This window comes from Branchiostoma floridae, unplaced genomic scaffold (assembly GCF_000003815.2).
Source record: "Branchiostoma floridae strain S238N-H82 unplaced genomic scaffold, Bfl_VNyyK Sc7u5tJ_1439, whole genome shotgun sequence".
In the NCBI taxonomy this organism is placed as follows: Eukaryota; Metazoa; Chordata; class Leptocardii; order Amphioxiformes; family Branchiostomatidae; genus Branchiostoma; species Branchiostoma floridae.
The window spans coordinates 852,130-875,148 of NW_023365716.1; the positions used below are offsets into that span (position 1 = coordinate 852,130).

General features: G+C 41.1%; 6 protein-coding genes across 6 annotated transcripts in view; 1 reads left to right on the top strand and 5 right to left on the bottom strand.

The window, feature by feature from the left end:
• The window catches only part of LOC118407668 (tropomyosin-1-like), a 1,169,601-nt gene that overhangs the window by 851,037 nt on the left and 295,545 nt on the right, over positions 1-23,019 (top strand). The gene's annotated exons all lie outside the window — the stretch shown is intronic.
• The window catches only part of LOC118407610 (zinc finger protein 25-like), an 865,280-nt gene that overhangs the window by 819,387 nt on the left and 22,874 nt on the right, over positions 1-23,019 (bottom strand). The gene's annotated exons all lie outside the window — the stretch shown is intronic.
• LOC118407627 (zinc finger protein 525-like) overlaps positions 1-23,019 on the bottom strand; it is a 976,997-nt gene that overhangs the window by 810,454 nt on the left and 143,524 nt on the right. The window lies entirely within an intron of this gene.
• On the bottom strand, positions 1,361-4,681 carry LOC118407614 (zinc finger protein OZF-like). The gene is made up of 2 exons (XM_035808116.1): positions 4,559-4,681; positions 1,361-3,747 (listed from the first exon to the last, which is right to left on the bottom strand). Exon 2 carries the CDS (start codon positions 3,743-3,745, stop codon positions 2,363-2,365), a length of 1,383 nt encoding a protein of 460 aa, XP_035664009.1. The 5' UTR covers positions 3,746-3,747; positions 4,559-4,681; the 3' UTR covers positions 1,361-2,362.
• On the bottom strand, positions 7,477-12,738 carry LOC118407650 (zinc finger protein 501-like). The gene is made up of 3 exons (XM_035808165.1): positions 12,555-12,738; positions 10,306-10,373; positions 7,477-9,885 (listed from the first exon to the last, which is right to left on the bottom strand). Exon 3 carries the CDS (start codon positions 9,666-9,668, stop codon positions 9,036-9,038), a length of 633 nt encoding a protein of 210 aa, XP_035664058.1. The 5' UTR covers positions 9,669-9,885; positions 10,306-10,373; positions 12,555-12,738; the 3' UTR covers positions 7,477-9,035.
• Positions 17,876-20,745, bottom strand: LOC118407634 (zinc finger protein 501-like). Its single transcript, XM_035808142.1, has 2 exons — positions 20,643-20,745; positions 17,876-19,404 (listed from the first exon to the last, which is right to left on the bottom strand). The coding sequence occupies exon 2, from the start codon at positions 19,400-19,402 to the stop codon at positions 18,380-18,382; it is 1,023 nt and encodes a 340-aa protein (XP_035664035.1). The 5' UTR covers positions 19,403-19,404; positions 20,643-20,745; the 3' UTR covers positions 17,876-18,379.

Below are 23,019 nucleotides of genomic sequence, written 5' to 3' on the forward strand. Positions count from 1 at the left end.
TCAGGTGTGACAAACATAGTAGTGCAAGCCCCCCTCCTCATCAAAATACCAACCACAAACACACTTCTAATTATATTTCATCGCTAATCTAGCACCAACCAGAAAGCACTATAGACAACCACATGTCTTACCTGTAGGTGTATGGTGTTAAAAGGTCTCCACGGCTTCTGTAATTCCGAAAAATCTCGACAATTCTTCGGAGATGAAAGCAAAGACGAAGACGCAAAACAAAATGGCGGACGTCAGCTCTCTCTCTCTCCAGGCCAAAGGTTAGAGGTAACAAACCTGATACTCACTTCACAATAGGTTAAACCAGAGATTACCGCATAACGCTTTACTGTCGTAGTTTGGGGCCTAGTATGAAAACATGTCGCCGTTTCTACTTCTAAGATGTCGTCAAGCTTTGACTATTAGGTCAGTGCAGAACGCTCTGTCCAGTATCAGGGTGAAGTGAGCGAAGTTATGGGGTACGAAGTTGTACAAAGTTACGACCATGTCCTAACTACTTTGTGGCTATATCGGGAGTCAGGGGTGACGTAAAATAAGGCATAAGATGACGTTAGCCCAAGGTTAGCCAATGGCTAGCTTGGCAACTCTTGGCTGACTGTACAGCTAAACAAACAAACAAATGAATAAGTATAATGAGGTGACGTAATTTGAATTCGGACAGTGGCTAGGGTAGGATTACAGGTGTACAAAGCTGTTCAAAGTTACGGGGACACCGCAGGAAGACTTTTATTTACCAAAAGTACAAAAACGGCAGGTCGAAAATCAAAATAAACTCCGGAACATCAACATTACAGTTGATCGTCAACCCAATTCCAAACATATACCAAATAATCGGATTTTTGGTAAACTGAAATATCCATTACAGTACATGTGTTCATAGTTGTAGAATTTTACCACAAAGGAAACAATTCATTTCACCATGAATATTCAGTAGATTTCGCCGACTTTCATCAGATGTCTAATTCAATGCGATGACATTCCGGAAACTGGAAGCGTGATGACGACAGAAGTGAATCAAAGGTGGACCAATCACTTAAATTTGGGACTTTTTGCCATATTTGACCAAAATGTAGATTTCGGGTTCCTGTGTCATGATCTAGAACTGATCTAGAATCTGGTATATGGGTTGCTTAAGCACTACGAATGGAAAATGTGTCAGAAAGACCAGGCCATTTTGCATAGATAGAGGTGTTGCAGCAGTGTCTATTCTTGTATGGGGGCGGCGTCTTCAAAAAAATCAATTTTGGATTGAGATGATGTTTTGGGACAGGTCAATTCCTGCAATAAAGGTTTATATGTCGGGCTTTCTAATTCTTTTATGTCAAAACATGAAATCAACACCAAGTTATCAGTTTTACCTTCAATCATTTTATTGTAAAAGGTCTCTAAAACGTTACGCTACGTTTTCAAATATTTTGATAGGATATATATGGCTATAAGCAAAATTTAGAATACTTGTGAACAGACTGCTACTGTTTAAGTCAATACTCCCATATGTACACTACACACAATCTGCTGATTATTACAAGCGAGAGGTTATCAAATCGAAAAGACTTATCTAAAGCAGGTAAATATAATGATTTTAAAACATGTTAAGATTCTATACTCCTATGATTACCAACATTTATAAAGAACATGTAAAATTAAAAAGAGTAATAAATGCCAAAGTACTGAACTATACTGTACATACGAAACCTACATCGGTCCGGTCCGGCACATATGCTATAATCTTCGCAAGCTCACTGGGACATGTCTGCCTCTCATGTATAATTCCTTAACACGGAGTAGTTCTCGGGCCCAGATACTGATTAAGACAACAATTAACACCAAAGAAGGGGTCTTCCACCCTACAGCTTTTCACGTTTCAAGAGGACAAAGTTGCATGCTCTACATCTGTTGCCTATATAAGCTTCAAAATGAAAAAAAAAGCAAGCTGGTTACCCCCTCACCACCCTCTCAAATCTCTCCATGGCCTGGAGGTCAAGGGACTATGTAGGTAGGTAAAGCTGTAGGCTGTACATTTGTCACATTTGTGGATTCAGTTTGTTTCTTATTTCTTTAGTAAACATATGAAAAGTACTCTACTCACACACTCACTATGAAAAGTAGTCAAATAACTCACTCATCCTCGTCGCATACCAGTCTTCCTGTTTACTAGGTAGTAACACTGATAACAGTTGAATGACTTCTGTGGGTTCATATATGCTTGTTTTTTTTTTAAAGACATTTTTCAGTTGTACTGTTCCAACACACTCCACACACCTAGGTCTCCTTACTGGTGTGGTTTCTTACATGTCGGTGTAAGGTCTAAGGAGAATTCCTTTGCATCAAAATAGTCACACTGGTCAAATTTTCAGTATTTTTCTCCTGTATGTGTTTTCATGTGTCGGTATAAGGTAGATCTTTGAGCCGCCCTGAACCCACACTCCCCACACATGTAGGGCTTCTCACCGGTATGTCTTGATTGATGGTCGATCAAATATTGTTTATGTGCTGTGGAATAGTCACACTGATCGCAGAGGTAAGGTCTTTCCCCTGTGTGGGTTTTCATGTGTCGGGATAAGGTAGACCTGTCAGCTGCCCTGTACCCACACTCGTCACAAATGTAGGGTTTCTCACCGGTGTGTTTTCTTTGGTGCTGGTCTAAAGTGTATTTTTCTGCTGCAGAATAGTCACACTGGTCACACCTGTAGGGTTTCTCTCCTGTGTGGGTTCTCATGTGTCGGGATAAGTGAGATTTCTGAGTCGTCCTGAACCCACACTCCCCACACATGAAGGGTTTCTCACCGGTGTGTTTTACTAGATGTTTGTCTAAAGCAGATTTATCTGCAGCTGAATAGTCGCAGTGGTCACACCTGTAGGGTTTTTCTCCTGTGTGACTTCTCATGTGTTGGGATAAGTGAGACTTTCGAGCCGCCCTGTACCCACATTCCCCACACATGAAGGGTTTCTCACCGGTGTGTTTTGCTTTATGTTCTTCCAAAGCGGATCTCCGTGCAGCAGAATAGTCACACTGGTCACACTTGTAGGGCTTTTCCCCTGAATGGGTTCTCATATGTCGGGATAAGTCAGACCTGTAAGCAGTCCTGTACCCACACTCCCCACACATGTAGGGTTTCTCACCAGTGTGCTTTGCTGCTATATGCCGGTCTAAATTGCTTTTATGTGATGTAGAAAAGTCACATTGGTCACACTTGTAGGGTTTTTCTCCTGTGTGGGTTCTCATGTGATAGGCTAAGGTACACTTATGAGTTGCCCTGTACCCACACTCCGCACATATGTAGGGTTTATCATTATCACCAGTGTGCATTGCTGTATGTCTGTCTATATGGACTTTCTGTGCAGCAGAAAAGTCACACTGATCACACTTGTATGGCCTTTCTCCTGTGTGGATTATCATGTGTTTGGTTAAGTCCGACATTTGAACTGTCCTGTACCCACACTCCCCACACATGAAGGGTTTTTCAGCAGTGTGTTTAACCACACGACTTCCCATATCACCTTTGCTCTCCTGTACCTGTGAGGTTGATGTGTTGTCAGGTTGGGGAAAGTTCACATCACACGTTTCCTGCTGCAGGCCCATGTCTGTTGTCTGGGTCTCCCTGCTGTCACTCTCCTTCCCAGGGTGTTCTGTGGACTTACTCTCCTTCCCAGGGTGTTCTGTGGGCTTACTCTCCTTCCCAGGGTCTCCAGCACACTGGTCTCCGCAGAAACGTTCAAGACTGGAATCTTCCATTTCTGTGAGAGGGGGTATGGATTGTGTAACAACTTATTTCCTCTGGCAAAGTAAAACAGTATAATTCTCAACGATTAGAGATGCCGACTTTCATGACCCCAAATGACTTCCAGGGGAAAACCAATAATTTATATACTGTAAATGCATTTTAGTTCGCGGGGATTTAATTTCGCGGTAGCGGGAAAAAGGACATTTCGCGGTGGATTTAATTTCGCGGTAACACCATAGACTGCAGTCTCATACCATAATAGAAAAATATTCGCGGTGAAGTGGTCACCGCGAAAACCGCGAATATTAATCCACTGCGAACATTTCTACATTTACAGTAATTCATATCATTGTCGGAAGACGGCGGGTAATACTAATAGAACTGATTAATGTCGGTACAAACATCAGAGAGAGCTGAAGTGAGACATCTTCCATAACTCTTTCATAACTCCCTTTAATGACAAATGTCACTGATTGCACGCAGTCGCAGAGGACACACTTTAAGCCTTTGGTTAAGTGGCTCTAATTTTGTTTGATATGTTGAGATTTCGGAGGTGTATATTACACGTAAGGGTTTTGTTGTGATTTCGGAGATTAATATTGCATGTAAGGGTTTCTAATTTCTTACTGTGTTGAAAAATCATATTTTTCCCACGCTTGTGGTGTCCCGTAGGCTCCGTAGTTGTTGGAGGTTACATTACAGTTCTACTGCCCCCCTCCCCATGCAAATACCTATGGCAAACACACCTCAAATCGTCTATTTCTTATTCATCAATGAACAACCCCCAACCAGGCGGCATTAACAACAATCACAGGAGGTCTTACCTGTACGTCTATGGTGGTTAGCAGTCTCACGACTTCTGGAATCACGTAAAAATCGCGTAAGTTTGGAGGAAATGAGAAGACGACAACAAACAAAATGGCGGACGTCAGCTCGCAGGGGGTAAAGGTGATAGGTTACGAACCTGATACATCCTTCACAAAGGGTCAACCCGAGATCACCGCTTAACGCTTTACTGAACGAATGAACATCTTTTTATCATACACTGTAGTAATTGAGTACAATGGCAATGGAGTAAGATATATCAGACGATAGTAATAAATTTACACACTATAGCTGTACAAAATAAACCTAACCAACATTACGCCACATACCCCTTCATATCATAGACTGCTTAGGCAATGGGGTAAGATATAACAGACGACGGTTATAAATTTACTGTAAACAAAATAAACCTTACCAACAAGCTTTCAACAAGTCCTCCGGTCCTCCTCAAGGTGATGTGACCCGACGACTACGTCACTTGACCTGAGCGGAAGTGTGACGGCAGCAATGGCTTCAATGACGGCAGCAATGGCTTTAGTGACATAAAATTCAATATTTATATACCTATTAGGCCACGTTGATTTGATTATATGGATGACATCCGCGCTCGCACCAATTTTCGGCCATTTCAAAAAAAAAAAGTTTTCGACCACACAATAAATTGTGCAAAGCAGCTGTAAAATGAGCACAAATATTCTGTAGATTGAAAAAAAAGTATCAGAAAACAGATAACTAATGCCATAGAATGCCAAAATGAATCTAAAGTCAAAGAATAAGATGTGAAAGGACAGAAAGAAAAAAAATCTATTGTTGGTTGGGGGAGGTACCAGTACAGAAAATTCAGGTCCAGAGGATCATTTCCAGGTCCGGACATGAACCTGGACCTTATTGTCTGTGAAACTGGCAATACTCAAAACAATGGTAATTGGTCAATTTTGCTACGACTCCCACTGCATTTTAAAATCCCATCTCCATGTAATAAAGGCTAACTGTCTCTGTACCTTTGACTGTAGAAATTTGGTGCAATTGACTATAAACTCTACTTGACTTCGCTCTTGTTGTCTTCTTGGCCCCTGGTAAGACCCCAAATGCCTGCCGACATAGTATGTCCATTTTGTAATTGGCGAAACCTGTTCCTCTGTTTTTTTTCAGGTCTGTTTTTTGCGGATTGGTCCAAGAAGAAAAAAATATTTTGCAGCCGTATGATGTACTGGTCCCTACCCCTAACTGTTGGTATACCATACTATGTGTGTTTAGTCCTACAAACATGTATGTTCAACCTTCCTGGCCACTTTGATTTCATACTGAAGGCAACTTTTTTTTTTGGCCAAACTTTTTTTTTATTCGCTCGCTCGCATCAGTTTTGGAGTTCCCGGAGGATGTCATCCATATAATCAAATCAACATGGCCTTATTTAAACTGGAAGGCTCTGTCAAAACTTGGAGACGGGGTCGCGGACAAATACTGTGTTCTGTGACCTTAGCTTGAGTTCTGCATCACCTGACCTGTGACGGGGCATGTTCGGGCATGACGCACCCGCCATGACGCACGAGTGACGTCGGCTGCGAGTGACATCACCTCGAGCTTTACGTGAGTGCGGAAATAGCATGGAAATTACTAGTCTATTATCGTTAACATTCATACGGATATCAGATCATTTAAACCGACACCAAATCATCAGTTTTGCCTACAATCATTTTATCGTGAAAGATGTTTACAAAGTTACGACAAGTTTTCAAACATTTTGATAGGATATACTAGTATATGGCTATAACTATAAGCACTTTAGCAAAACTGAGAATACAGACTACGACTGTTTAAGTAAATCAAGTCAATACTGCTATATGCATACTATACTCAATGCTGATTATTTCAAGCGTGAGGTTATTCAATCGAAAAGACTTGTCTAAAGCAGGTAAATATAACGCTGTTAAAAAGAGTTTAGATTCTATGATGCTTTGATCACCAACATTTATAAAGAACATGTAAAGTCAGTGCAAGAGTACTGAATCTATACGTACAGAACATACATCGGTCCGGTCCGGCACATAAGCTACAATCTTCGCAAGCTCACTGGGACATGTCTGCCTCTCATCTCTCATGTAGAATTCCTTACCACAGAGTAGCCAAGATACAGATTAAGACAACAACTACCCCATGAGATTACATATTCTTACGTTTCAAAGTTGTATGCTCTACACTTGTCACCTGAATGAGCTCTTACATTTCAAAAATATCCTGCTGGTTACCTTGCCCCCCCCCCCCCAAATGACCATGTGAAGGGACTATGTAGGCTATGTAGGTAGGTAAGGCTGTTTGCTATGCATTTGTAACACTTGCCACACTTGTGAATTTAGTTTGTTTCGCATGTCTTCTGAAAAGTAGATAAAGGTGAGATGTCCTAGATGCTAAAAGTAACACTAAAAATAGTTATACATGTATTTTTTCTCTTGAGGGTTCTTATATGCTTGGCTATTTAGACATTTGAGTTGTTCCGTACCCGCACACTCCGCACATCTAGGTCATTTTACCGGTATGGTTGCTTACATGTCGGTAAAAGATGGATTTCTTTGCAACAGACTAGTCACACTGGCCTCACTTGTAGCGTTTCTCTCCTGTATGGGTCCTCATGTGTCGAGATAAGCTTGCTTTATAATTTGCCCTGTACCCACACTCTCCACACATGTAGGGTTTCTCACCGGTGTGTTTTCTTAGGTGTCGGTCCAAGTGGGATTTCTCTGTAGCAGAATAGTCACACTGGTCACACTTGTAGAGACATGGGCCTGCAGCAGGAAACGTGTGATGTGAACTTGGTTCTAAACTAGGTTTAGAGCCTAGCGTTTAGTTTTAGTTAGGTAAAAAAATGATTCAGTTGTGCGATTTCTTGTGACAGGCATCCAAGAGCAAACGGTGCTGCCTCCCCTACATAGAATAATCAGATGATATAAACCAACACCAACTTACTCGCTTTGTTTACATTCATTTTATTTTGAATATCTTAAGCAAAGTAACGCTTAAGTCGTAAAGTATGTTAGTATAATACATGTTGCTATATGTTAGAATCACTAGTACTGAGAATACAATAGTGCAGAATACAATGTACATCACCTGTATACTATAGACAATACTTTATCATTCAAAAGGTTTGAAATGAATTAGATTAAAACAGAAGAAATGCATTCGATTAGATAATGAGATATGCGGATGTTTAAAACAGTAAATATAATCGTCTGGTCACAAGCATTTCTACAGTGCACGTCAAAAACAAAAGATCCGAAACTTTCACACAAATAAAAGAGTACAGCTATGCTATAACTGATTTTACACAAATAGAAGCTACTCTCACATTTGCCATGACCCTCGCCAGCCAAACTGAAGAAGCATAAATGATCTATTTATATACAAATTACAAGAGTACATCTATGCCTACGTACTGATACGGTACTACTATTTAAACTAGGTACATAACGTACAATTTTGACACTGGTAAAATCAGCCTTTTGAGCACATTTGCCATAACCCACAATCTGATTGTAATGCATATTTCTTTACTATAAGAATAGTCATAGGGTCCAGGACTCCAGGTACAGACTTAATAGTTACTTCTGGAGGGCATCTTCCACAATACGAATTTTAACGTGTCAAGGGGACAAGGCTGTGTGTTGTACATTATACATGTTCCTCACCAGCGTGTTTTCTTAATAAGTGTCTGTCTAGGAGGGATTTCCCTGCAGCAGAATAGTCACACTGGTCACACTTGTTGGTTTTTTCTCCTGTGTGAGTTCTCATATGTTTGGATAAGTCAAACTTTTGCACTGATCTGCACCCACGCTCTCCACACATGAAGGGTTTTTCAACAGCATGTTTTATCAGATGTTGGTGTAAGATATATTTCCATGCTGAAGAAAAGTCACACTAGTCACACTTGTAGGGCTTTTCTCTTGTACGCGTTCTCATATGTCGGAATAAGTCAGACTTTTTAGCTGTCTTTGTAGGGTTTTCCAATGGTATGTTCGACCACATGCATTCCGATACCTCTGTTCTCCTGTACCTGTGAGGTCGATGTGTTGTCAGGTTGGGAAAAGTTCACATCACACGTTTCCTGCTGCAGGCCCATGTCTGTCACTCTCCTGCCCAGAGTGTTCTGTACACTCCATCTCCTTCCCAGGATGTCCAACACACAGTTCTGCAGTAGAAAGCTGACAGATTAACTCTTCCATTTCCTCTCTTACACCGCCGCACGTTCCGTCGTTTGGAACGTCCCTTTCCTCGTCCTGCTGCCATCCTGTGTCTGTTGTCTGCTCCCAACTGTTGCAAGTCTCGTTCCAATGATACCCAGTTAGTTTGGTTTTATTGTAGTTGTTGATTTCCTGGTCCTCACTGTACGTTTTCCTGGCACAGCACGTTTTCTTGTCCATCCTGTTGCCATCCAGTCTCCTGTCTCCTCTTTGATGTGATTCTCGCCAGTGTGTTTTGCTAGACCAAAGTGGACTTGTAGGGGTTTTCTCCTGTATGAATTTTCATATGTCGGGATAAGTGAGATTTGCTAGATGTCATGTACTCACAGTCTCCACACTTGTAGGGTTTCTCACCAGTGTGGTTTGTCATATGTTGGACCAAATTGATTTTCTGTGTCGCAGAATAGTCACACTGGTCACACTTGTAGGGTTTCTCTCCTGTGTGGGTTCTCATGTGTACGGATAAGTTAGTCTTGTTAGTTGTCCTGTACCCACACTCCCCACACATGTAGGGTTTCTCACCGGTGTGTTTTACTAGATGTTTGACCAAGGTGGACTTATCTGCAGCAGAATAGTCACACTGGTCACACTTGTAGGGTCTTTCTCCTGTGTGGGTTCTAATATGTGCCGACAATCTAAACTTTCGAGTTGTCCTAAAACCGCACTCCCCACACATGTAGGGTTTCTCACCGGTGTGCTTTCTTTGATGATTGGCCAAAGTGGTTCTTTCTGCAGCAGAGTAGTCACACTGATCACACTTGTAGGGTTTTTCTCCTGTGTGGGTTCTCATATGTCGGGACAAGGTGGACTTCTTAGCTGTCTTGTATCCACACTCCCCGCACATGTAGGGTTTCTCACCATGTCCTCCCATATCACCTCTGCTCTCCTGTACCTGTTAGGTTGATATGTTGTCAGGTTGGGGAAAGTTCACATCACACGTTTCCTGCTGCAGGCCCATGTCTGTTGTCTGGGTCTCCCTGATGTCACTCTCCTTCCCAGGGTGTTCTGTACAGTCCATCTCCTTCGCAGGATGTCAAAAACACAGTTCTATCGACAAATTTTCACCGCTGGAATCTTCCATTTCTGCTCTGTAGGGGGGAATAGATTATAGAATCAAAACTTCTTGCTAGAGGTGTGACACATAGCGTTAGGCTTTTTATACACTACTACTATATACATGGATCATTATATATTAGGCTTTGCGTTTACCTACAAATTACAATTTTACAAATCTTCTACCACCGATTCCAGTTCTTAGATGATCCACTCAATCATTTTCTTGTAAAGTAAAGAAAACAAATTTCTAGTGACAAAATTAACATTTGGAAAATGTTGGTCTCTTACACATGAATATACACTACTACCCTATTATATTACACCACCACTATTATACATGGGTAATTATATATAGTGGTAACATGTAATGGAAGATTGTTCAAGATAAAGTATTTTGTACACTAATTCATGTGGAATTTAAGTTCGAACCCGAACCTTATGAAACCACACACCTTCGTACGACAGTGGTCCCGAATCAGAGGCTAGCTTCTCTCTGAATGCAGGGGAGGGACGCCGCAACCTGGAACAGCACATATCTATTACAAAATAATTTGCACAAGAATGCAACATGCCTCAGAAATACCACTGTTGCCACACCATATGGTACGTTAGCAATCAAGTCATAGTATGACTCAACCACAAAATACGTTCGTGGGGACCTACTGCTTTTTCATGTCAGACATTATCTTGTACTTGGTAAAATAAAAATATACATGGAATCATCTTTCCCTAGCAATTCTTCCTGGGACAGAATTTTATAACTAGCAGAACACAGCATCTTTTTTCAATGCGAAAAATAATGAGAAAAATAATGAGGGTTTATTCCATCCATACAATTTAATTGTAGCCTCATACTACTATATGCGCAGGTACATAAGGTCGCAGCCCACAGTATTTATCCGCGACCCCCGTCGTCTATTACGTAGGGGTTAAAAAGTAGTGCGTCCGAAATCTGGAAGCGCCTGTAAACACCGTAACGTCAAAGACAGCGGGGGATGAGCTTTGCTATATGGTAGTATAATGAGTCGACTTTCAGGTGATATGAGTAAGGTTTTGATGTTTGTTCATTTGGTGTATAAATGCGCGTGACCTTTACAGCTGACTGCCTGGGTGAGTCGGCTGCAGTTCCGTATGGCCCCGCATGGCCCTATTTAAAAGTGTGCGTCACAATAAAAAAAAAATTACGCTGTGGCTATTGACACACTGAGTGTGTCGATAGCCTACACAGGCTATTGACACACCGAGATGCCAGCCAGCCAATCAGAGCTTGTAACATGACTTTCCCGACATTATTTTGCCAGGCTTTCGTCTCATTACCAACTTTTTCACACAAGCAACAGCAGATTAGACTTTGTTCGGAAGATTTGACATTGGAATCTTTGAATCTTGGAATGAATGGACGTATAATGTGCCCTACATTTTCTTATCTGTCAACACTTGTCTCCGTAGCGTACTGGTTTCGTGCTTAGGAACCTTTGCTAAGGAACCTTTTTAGCAGCTCCGGCCCCAGTTCGAGTCCACGGTGAGATTTTTTTTTCAGTTGTCTTTTTTTTTTTTTCCTTTTTAAACATCCATTTGATATAATAATATTTTCGTCTTGCGACCAGAACCATCAAAACATTTGGGACTTTTTGTTCTGCATTTTCAAGAGTGCATGTTTGAGGTAACGTTAACGTTACGTTAATATTTTTTTCAGCCGCAGAATCCACCCGCTACGTTCTTATTTTGGACGGTACACTTTTTGTTTTCTTGATAATTGGATCAGGGACCCCTGAAATAATGAAAATTTGGGTTTTCTAACCATATTTCTGCGGTATTTTTGCTCAAAATTCACGTTGTTTTTTCGGTCGAAGCGGCGCGGATTTCCCCGCCGCTATGTAATCCAAACATCCTAGCGGAAGAATATTTCTTTCACATTAAAAATGATGGAGGTAAAACAACAACTATAACTTCGCTTCACTTGTCATATAAGTTTTGAGGCCGCAAATTCTCCCAAACGGCAGGAATTCGTCGGTAAACACAGCTGAAAACGTGTTCCACCGAGCCAACATGATCACATGCGGTGACAGTAAAATTAGCACCCTATTGTACCCTAGATTCCGATGTTAAAAATGGTGCCGTAAACGTGTGAAAAAGATCGTATTTTGGGTTGATGATGGACACAGAATATTTTCAGAGTGTTGACTGTCAAACATAATCGTAAGATTTTCTCATTCTAGTGGTTTCTAGTGTCAAAATAAAAAAAATAGTGCACTGAGTGTGTCAATAGCCTGTCAGGCTATCGCCACACTGAGTGTGTCAATAGCCTGTTTAGGCTATTGACACACTGAGTGTGTCGATAGCCTGTTTAGGCTATTGACACACTGGGTGTGTCAATAGCCTCGCTCAAAAAAAAACGACAACTTTTTTTGCTTTTCACTTATTTTGTAGATTCAACCCTCAACTCCAACATGCTAGTTCGGCGTACTTGAAAACTGCACCCTACTATGATTTTATCGGCATTGATGTGAGTCACCTTGCGGTCCTTAACTATAGAAATCCCCATAGGCGAAAAACTGTGTTCTGCTACCATAACTCTGCATAATTCACAATTACAGTGCCCCCCTCCCCATCAAACACAGATCGCAAACACACCTCTAACTATAATGTACCACCAAACAAGCACCAACCAGCAAGCTTTAGCGACAATCAAAGGTCTTACCTGTAGGTCTATGGTGGTTAGCGGTCTCCAAAGCTTCTGGAACCCCCTAAAAACGCGTCAGTTTGGAGAAGGTGCGAAGACAATAAGAACAGAAAACAAAATGGCGGACGTAAACGCACTAACGGGGCAAAGGTCAGAGGTCACAATCCTGATACACGCTTGACAACGGGTCAATCCAGAGATGGCCGCATTACCCTTTACTCTCGCGGTTTGAGCCTAACAAAAATAACTCTCTACCTGTATCTGTATCTATTCAGTCGGTATAACCGCCGTTCGTCGTAACACACCAGCTTCGGTGTACCTCGACTTCTATTTATCATTTTGTGTTAATTTTTTTTTAAATTAAGGCGAAATCAGTTGAAATCCAGCACGAGGGATGATATGCGCAGGATTTCTTATTCAATTGCAATTTAGAATTTTTACACACGGTAATGACGTCATTCAGATATGGTTTAAATTCACAACAATTTTGGGCATCGTTTACCCTCCATTTATTTTTGAAAAGTCTTCTTTGCCAATATTAAGTCAAATTAAATATATCTATACATGTTTTACGCTAAAAGTGCTACGGCATAGAATCAAATCATAGACTTTGCATACACTTACTTTATTTTGACAGTGCTTTATTAGAATCAAAACCAAGTTATGAAATATGTCAGTATAATATAACTTCGCAGCAAATTAAGAGAAATTTGACCTCAAACCCGGATCCTCCAGACCCTTTCGTTACATTTTTGTCGCGCACCATCTCGGACCCCTGTCGCGGAAGAATTGGTGTGTAATCCAAAAGAGTAGAGTATGTATTTCAACACTAATTGAGATTTCTTGACAAACAAAATCCAGAAGTGGAGTAAACTTGAGCCTTGAGTTGCAAATAACACTAACCCACTTGCCATTTGCACCCACATACCAGTTGTTTTCATTCCTTATTTAATTAGTGTTTACCTTTATTTTTCCCTTTGTTAATTTTTAATCATCACTTGTGACTAACAACATGCGCGCTGCTGATAATCGCTTTACAGGGGCTTAGCAGTAACGAAAGAAGAAGTTCTATCTCAATTTCTACGTCTCAGATTCTGTCAGGTTTTGAAGGTTAGGCCAAGCCAGGTGGAATCCGATATGCGCAGGATTACTTCCTCATTTCACGTTTAGATGTTGAAATACTGCTATCACAAGGATGCTATTGGACTGAGAGTCTGAGAGTATAATAAAACCTTGTTTTTGTATCTAGTTTACACTTCTTTAGTCTTTTTTCTTTCAAAATTAAGCCATGGTAGGAAAGGGATCTACTATTATTTCTATATCACAGATTGTGTCAAGCGCGGACTTTTATTCCAAATTGGGTGGTCCTTTTTCTTAAAATCTTTACCAAAAGTATGCATTGATTAAACATATCACTACTTATCTTACAAGGCTAAGGAGTTAAGACTATCAGACGATATGAACCAACACAAAACTCTTACAATTTCTCTATTTTACAAGTACTTTACAAAAAAGTACGCAAAATTTCAAACATGTTAGTATATTGTACATTGCTATAACTTAGTATAAGATATAAAACTATAAGATTAAATAATACAAGAGAACAGACTATAATAAGTACACAGTTTCCTTACTGTTACAAATGTTAGATGATTGCTTTAGATCAATTAGTACGAAGATATCAAATCTGCCGATATTTAATACGTTTGAATATTGCTACATCGAAAAACATCTTAAGTGTATCTCCAAAAGAAAATAATGGTCGATTATAAAAGAAATTATCTTACATGCATACCCTACACTTAGAATCGCCCTCTAATACAGTATATTTCTTGACTACAGAGTAGTTATCGAGACCAGATACAGATTAAAGTTAACATCGCCACACCATATAGCTTTCTAACATTCAAGAGGACAAAGTTGTTTTCTCAAACGCATAGACAGGTTTGATTTCCCAGCTGCAAAATAGTTGCACAGTTTCAAAGCTTTTCTCCTGTATGAGATCTCATGTGTCCGGATAAGGTAGACCTGTCAGCCGTCCTGTATCCACATTCCCCACACATGTAGGGTTTCCCACCGGTGTGTTTTACTAGATGTTTGTCCAAATTGGATTTCTGTGCTGCAGAATAGTCACACTGGTCACACTTGTAGGGTTTTTCTCCTGTGTGAGTTCTCATATGTTTGGATAAGTCCGACTTATGAACTGCCCTGTACCCACACTCCCAACACATGTAGGGTTTGTCACCGGTGTGTTTTCTTAGATGTTGGTCCAAAGTAGATTTTTGTGCTGCAGAATAGTCACACTGGTCACACTTGTAGGGTCTTTCACCTGTGTGGGTTCTCAAATGCTGGGATAAGGTAGACCTGTCAGCTGTCCTGTAACCACATTCCCCACACATGTAGGCTCTCTCAGCACTGTGTTTTGCTACTGTAAGGCTGTCCAAAGTGGATTTGTGTCCGTGCAGCTGAATAGTCACTGGTCACTGGACACACTTGTAGGGTTTTTCTCCTGAATGTATTCTTATATGTCGAGATAAGTCTGACTTTTGAGCCACCCTGTACCCACACTCCCCACACATGTAGGGTTTGTCACCAGTGTGTTTGGCTAAATGTTTGTCCAAGGTGGATTTGACTGCAGCAGAATAGTCACACTGGTCACACTTGTAGGGTTTTTCTCCAGTGTGGGTCCTCATATGTTTGGATAAGTAAGACTTTAGAGCCGCCCTGTACCCGCACTCCCCACACATGTAGGGTTTGTCACCACTGTGTTTCATTAGATGTTGGTCCAAGTGGCCTTTCTGTGCAGCAGAATAGTCACACTGATCACACTTGTACGGTTTATCTCCTGTGTGGGTTCTCAAATGTCGAGATAAGCTAACTTTATAACTTGTCCTGTACCCGCACTCCCCACATATGTAGGGTTTCTCACCACTGTGTTTTGTAACATGTTGCTCCAAACTCCACTCATGTGCTGCAGAATAGTCACACTGGTCACACTTGTAAGGTTTTTCTCCTGTATGGGTTCTCATATGTCGTGATAAGTGGGTCTTCTGAGCTGCCCTGTACCCGCACTCCTCACACTTGTAGGGTTTCACTCCTGTATGAGTTCTCACATGTTCAGTTAGGTGAGACTTTTTTGCTGTCCTGTACCCACACACCTCACACATGTAGGGTTTCTCACCGGTGTGTTTTGCTACATGTTGCTCCAAATGCGATTTTCGTGCAGCAGAATAGTCACACTGGTCACACTTAAAGGGTTTCTCTCCTGTGTGAGTTCTGATATGTCGGGATAAGTGGGACTTGTTAGCTGTCCTGTATCCGCACTCCTTGCACATGTAGGGTTTCTCACCGGTGTGCTTTGCTAGATGGCTGTCCAAGTTGGATTTGGCTGCTGCAGAATAGTCACACTGGTCACACTTGTATGGTTTCTCTCCTGAATGGGTCCTCATATGTTTGGATAAGCTAGACTTTGTTGTGGTTCTGTACCCACACTCCCCGCACATGTAGGGTTTCTCTCCTGTATGAATTCTCAAATGTTCGGCTAGATGACACTTTTTTGCTGTCCTGTGCCCGCACTCTCCACACATGTAGGGTTTATCACCAGTGTGTTCAACCACATACCTTCCCATATCACCTCTGCTCTCCTGCACCTGTGAGGTTGATGTGTTGCCGGGTTGGGGAAAGTTGACATCACACGTTTCCTGCTGCAGGCCCATGTCTGTTGTCTGGGTCTCCCTGCTGTCACTCTCCTTCCCAGGGTACTCAGTACAGTCCTTCTCCTTCCCAGGGTGTCCTTTACAGTCCATCTCCTTCCCAGGATACCCAGCACACAGTTCTCCAGTAAAATGTTCACAGCTGGAATCTTCCATTTTATTCTGTGGGATGGGGGTGGACACTGATTAGAAGGTACATATACAGATGTATATGGTGATGCCATGGTATGAAGATTGTTTATTATCAAGCTAAACTTAAAGGCAATGTTTTCACATGAAAATTCATTATGAAACACATACCTGCGTATGACAACAGTGCCGAATCAGAGGCTAGCTTCTCTCTTGATGCAGGGGAGGGACGCCGCAACCTGGAACAGCATATTTTTATTACAAAGCAAGCTATAAAACTAAAAACTATGTTTTCACATGAAATTTCATTCCGAAACGGAACCTTATAAAACCGCATACCTGCATATAACAACGATGCCAAATCAGATGCTAGCTTCTCTCTTGATGCAGGGGAGGGACGCCGCAGCCTGGAACAGCAGATTTCTATTACAAAATCATTTGCAAAAGAATGCAGAATGCCTCCCACAAGACTCTTGTTGTGTGGCAACGTGGTATGTTAACCATCCAGCCATACACAGTTCCTTGGGATCTGCTGCTTTTTCGTGTTAGACATTTTTTAGTACTTTGGAAAATATACTAGTACTGTAGTAGTACATGGATCCATCCTCCTCTTGTAATTATTCCTTTATAATAGAAACAAATTTTTCAAAGTAGCAGAACACAGTATTTACCCCCCCCCCCCCCTGCCGGTCTATAAAGTATTAGTACCGAAGTTAGTGAAGACTGGTAGAAAGTCTTGTGTGACAGATTCAAGTGCAAGTGGTCCCGTATACATCCCAAACATAATGTAATTGACAGTGAACTGCCCCCCTCCCCATCAAAGCACACATCACAAACACACCCCTAAATCCATCTTACCGGTAAATAAGCACCAACCAGGAAGTTTTAGCGACAACCACAGGTCTTACCTGTAGGTCTATCGTGGTTGGCGGTCTCCACGACTTCTGGAACCCCCTAAAAACGCGTCAGTTTGGAGAAGATGAGTAACGAAGACTATGACGGAGAACAAAATGGCGGTCGTTAGCTCACTGACGGGGCAAAGGTCAAAGGTTACGAACCTGGTACTCGCTTGACAAAGGTCAAACCAGATAAAACCGCATAACCCTTTACTCCCGTGGTTTTCGTGGTTTTGAGCCAATCAAAAATAACGTTCTACCTCGGTTTCTACTATCATTTCTATTTATCATTTTGAGTTAATTTTTTTTTTTTTACCTTAAGGCGAAACCAGGTGAAATCCGGCATGAGGGATGATATGCACAGGATTTCTTGTTCAATTGCAATTTAGAATTTGAAACACGGTAATGACGTTATTCAAATATGATTTAAACTCACAACAATTTCGGGCATCGTTTACCCTCCATTTATTTTTAAAAAGTCTTCTTTGCCAATATTAAGTCAAATTAAATATATCTATACATGTTTTACGCTAAAAGTGCTACGGCATAGAATCAAATCATAGACTTTGCATACACTTACTTTATTTTGACAGTGCTTTATTAGAATCAAAACCAAGTTATCAAATATGTCAGTATAATATAAATTGCTATCAGGTACAAATATTAAGAATACAAGTGTACAAAACAGACGACATGTACCAAGTACATGCATAATAACAGTATACACAATGTGCGTATTGTTGTAGATGTTATTCTAAACAACACAAAATTGGTAGATTTTTCGTTTACACTAAGACAAGTATGCCTTGCTATATACATACTAAAACTATCTTAGATGCAAAACCAACCTCTATATGTCGATGACGTTTACGTATACTGTACGTCAATTAGACAAGGACTCGGCTATTTTACACAAGCACTCTATCTGGAATATTTGTCATAAGCCCTGTCAGGCTTTTAGCATATGAAAAATAGATAAGGTAAGATATCCTAGCTGCAAAGTAGTTACACTGATAACACTTCTATGGTTTTCCGCCTCTTTGGGTTCTTATATGCTTGGCTATTCAGACATTTGAGTTGTCCTGTTTTGACACACTCCGCACATCTAGGTCATTTTATCTGTGTGGTGCTTTCTTACATGTTTGTTCAAAGTGGATTTCAGTGCAGCAGAATAGTCACATTGGTCACACTTGTACGGTTTTTCTCCTGTGTGGGTTCTCATATGTTGAGATAAGCTTACTTTATAATTTGCCCTATACCCACACTCCCCACACATGTAGGGTTTCTCACCGGTGTGCTTTTTTAGATGCTGGTCAATAGAGGATTTTTGTGCTGCAGAGTAGTCACACTGGTCGCACTTGTAGGGTTTCTCTCCTGTATGGATTCGTATATGTCGGGATATGTGAGACTTTTGAGTTGTCCTGTATCCACAGTCCCCACACATGTAGGGTTTCGCACCGGTGTGTTTTGCAACATGTTGCTCCAAATTCGACTTATGTGCAGCAGAATAGTCACACTGGTCACACTTGTAGGGTTTTTCTCCTGTGTGGGTTCTCATATGTCGAAGTAAGTGATCCTTTTTAGTTGTATTGTACCCACACTCCCCACACATGTAGGTTTTCTCACCGGTGTGTTTAACCACACGCCTTTCCATATCATCTCTGTTCTCCTGTACCTGTGAGGTTGATGTGTTGTCAGGTTGGGGAAAGTTCATATCACACGTTTCCTGCTGCAGGCCCATGTCTGTTGTCTGTGTCTCCTTGCTGTCACTCTCCTTTCCAAGGTGTTCTGTACACAGTTCTCCGGTAGAAAGCCCACTATTGGACTCCTCTATTTCTGCTCTTACACCGCGCGTTTCGTCGTTTGGAACGTCCCTTTCCTCGTCCTGCTGCCATCCTGTGTCTGTTGTCTGCTCCCAACTGTTGTAAGTCTCGTTCCATGGATGTCCGGTTGGTTGGTAGTCGTATGTTTCCTGGTCCTCACGGTACGTTTCCTGGCACTGCACGTTCTCTTGTCCATCCTGTTGCCATCCAGTGTCTCCTGTCGGCTCCTCTTTGATGTGCGTCTCGTTCGCAGTTTGTTCCGCATGAAGCTCTTTAACGGGAGACACAAATGCGAACTCCGCCATGTCTAAAATGATTGTAAGAAAACAAGGATGAGAAAAAATTTCCTTTAATTATTTCACAAAGCAGAAAAGGGCGCAACTTTTAGATAAGAGTTTCCTGTTTGAAAGTAGTTTACTCGTTTTAGCTCCTCAATTTTTCTTTCAGTAACAAGTAGGGCTGGGTATCGGTACAGCGTACCGGTACAAAACCGGTTTTTCTCATTGGACCGGTCCAGAAAAACCGGACCTGAAAAAATTAGGTGACCGGATGTTGGACCGATTAGAAAATTAACAGATTATTTTATCACGCATTCACACGTTTTGGCGCTTGCAGGTGGAAGAGAATACCAAGAGTGAAGTAGAGTAGAGTTTATAGTAATTTCTACCAAGTTTTACAGCCAATCGTACAGGTGCAGGTAGCGTTGTAGGATTTTAAAACGCCATTGTAAGTCTAATACTCCACCAAACAGATTTCTTTGTAGTGAAATGGACCATTGGTATGAGTCATACTGAATCAGGTCCAGGTTCAGGTCCGGACCTGGACCTGATCCTTTGGACCTGAACCGGACCTGGACCTGAATTTTCTGTACCGGTACCCACCCCTAGTAACAAGACTTGGATATGTATCAATTAGGCGATAGAACAACATAGTATTTCTTTCTTCAACACAGGCATGAATTGACTCATAGTAAAAACAGAATGCATACAACACAACAATACAAACACATAAATACATAGCAATCTATGACATCTATATACACATGCGCTTCCAGAGGGTTTTGACGTTATCTTTGTGTTAGAATGAACATGACCTACAGTAAGCACAGACTGTACAATGGTGTAATAGAAGTGTTGACACGCTAATATAGCACTGTTTACGCCATCTGGCATCAGTCAGATGGAAAACACATTTCACTGGCACTACAGGCTCTTGGCGAGAATAACCACTGTACGCAAAACGGAATTGACTTCCATAGCTGCGCAACAAAAAAATGGTAGGCAGGTCACTACAAGAAAAACGATTCGCATCATGATCCACGAATATAACGATCGTCCCTTAATCTTTAACTTATATTATTATTATTTTCGTGATGTCTTGGAGTATATTTGAGAGGCAAAAAGATATTTGGCAGTCGTTACATTGCACACATTAGTTTGAATGCCCCCCTCCCCATCGACTACCGATCGCAAACACACCTCTAATTGTAATTTACCGCCCAACAAGCACCAACCAGGCAGTATTTGCTATAATTAGCAGTCTTACCTGTAGGTCTACTGTAGTAAGCGGTGTCCAAAACTCCTACAAATCGTAAAAATCCCGTCAGTTTGTAAGACGTGAAAAACGCAAGACGAGCCACAAAACAAGATGGCGGACGTCAGCTCTCCTTCGGGATAAAGGTGAGAGGTCACAAACCTGATACGCAATGGGCCAAACCAAAGATCGCCGCATAGCGCTTTACTCTCCTGGTTTTAAACCTAGCAAAAATAACGCTATAAATGAATTAGTAGTGGTTATGATTCAAGTATTTTATGAAAGATGACTCCGAAAAGAGTAGTGTATGTATTTCAACACTAATGTAAATTCCTCAATAAACAAAACAAACGTTCTACCTCCATTTCCATGTCTCAGATTCTGTCAGGTTTTGTCGGTTAGGCCAAGCTAGGTGGAATCCGATGTGCGCAGGATTTCCTCCTCAATACACATTAGGATCTTAAGTAAGGATGCTATTGTTATTGAAATGAAAACCTTATTTTGACTTGATTTACACTTCTTCCGAGAAATTATGGTATTTTCTTCTGTCAAAATCACGCAATGGTAGGAAATGTCTATATATATTATGCTGCGAAGGCAAGGGATTAAAAAACCAACACCAATGCAAATAACCTTTTCATAAACATACTTTATTTGGAATGAGCTTTACCAAAACCATACCAAGTTTTTACACATGTCAGTATCATCTTAACTGTTGTACATGTGTACAAAACATAACTACATCTATAGTATACACATCGGTACGTATAATTGGAAATGTTAGATCGTTGTATCAAATAGTGTAGAAAAATGCAAGTAAATATACCAATGTCGAAATGTTTCAGTATTCAAATTGATAACGACAATCCGACAACTAAAGTAAATATATAAATGGTCCGGTTTTCAAATTATCACCGCGTACAGTGGATGAAAAACAAAGATCTCAATTCTAAAACCTACAGTTATGTATCTTTACAGCGCAATTTAAAAAAGAGATTTCTTACATAATGTCACAAGTAAGTGGTCAACTTAAACACAAAAGAGAAGAGTGCATATCTATGCCTATTGCCCTAGGTCTATCTTAGGTACAAAACCTACATCTATTAAGTATCAGGTAAAATTGAAAAGAGTAAAATTAAAAAGAGTAGGTTAAAGCCAAAGTACTGAAACTATATGTACAAAACCTACATCGGTCCGGTCCGCATCCGGCACAAAAGCTACAATCCTCACAAGCTCACTGGGACATATCTCCCTCTCATGTACAATTCCTTATCACAAAGTAGCCCGATTTGAGCTTTCATGAATAAACAGAGTTTCAAACAAAACAAAACAAAGTCAGTGTCAGTCCCAGGTACAAATAAAGAAAAAAATCAGATTCCATTCGGGGTCTTCCACCTTACAGCTTTTTACGTTTCAAAAGGACAAAGTTGCATGCTCTACACCTGTGCCCAATATCAGCTCTAACATTTCAAAAAGATCCTACCCCAAGGAACTATGTAGGTAGGTAAGGCGGTAAAGCTGTTTGCTACATTTTAAAAGATTAAGCTAGATGCCTTCGCCCCCCCCCCCGGAAAGTCTAAACCACACGTCTCTCGCCACAAAATGGACCAATCGGCGGGCGCCACAGAATGAGCCAATCGGCGGGGAGCGTTTTGCCACGCCCACGCGCGAGCTCCTGATTGGTCAAGCCGTCCAAAGCGGCAGATACGGGATAGCATGCTTGAATGTTAAAGTTACCGGTAATGAAGTAAGGGACCGGTAAAATAATGAAGTATTATAGCTTCAATAGTCGCGCTTTGCGACTTATGGAGCTTTCATTATTAGATGGCCACTGTCCCGAAGAGAAGGAAATAGCGGAGAATGACCCTTCCTTCCCCACCAAAAGTCAGCTTTCGCCAACGGGACGCCAGCAGAAATGGCGAGAAGTTATGGCGAAACTAACGTTACAAAACGGCGTCCTCGCGCATAAAGCTGCGCCAGAACTGCAGCTTATTTCTCTAGAAGCAGTGCAGGAAACTTTCGTGACATGTCATCACAACCATCGCTCATGGGAGGAAACGTGGAAGCTGGTAGGTCACAGTGTATTTTGCTAAAACAACCGATGTACAGTTGGCAACGTTACAATAGTCCTTATTGATAGAATTCTGACATTTTTAAAAAAGATTCAACGAATTAATCCGTTTGAGTTTTCCAACTTTGCTGATAAATACACCACAATCTACACAAATACACATTCAACCCATCTGCACTGACATAATAAAGTAAACTGACGCCAAATATGTTATTATTAACGAGCAATCTAGTCAAAGTCCGTGACATCAAAACATGACTGACGCAACCCGCGGTTACAAGGTCGAGTCACGTAGAATTTTTAGAGTCTGGGTACGGT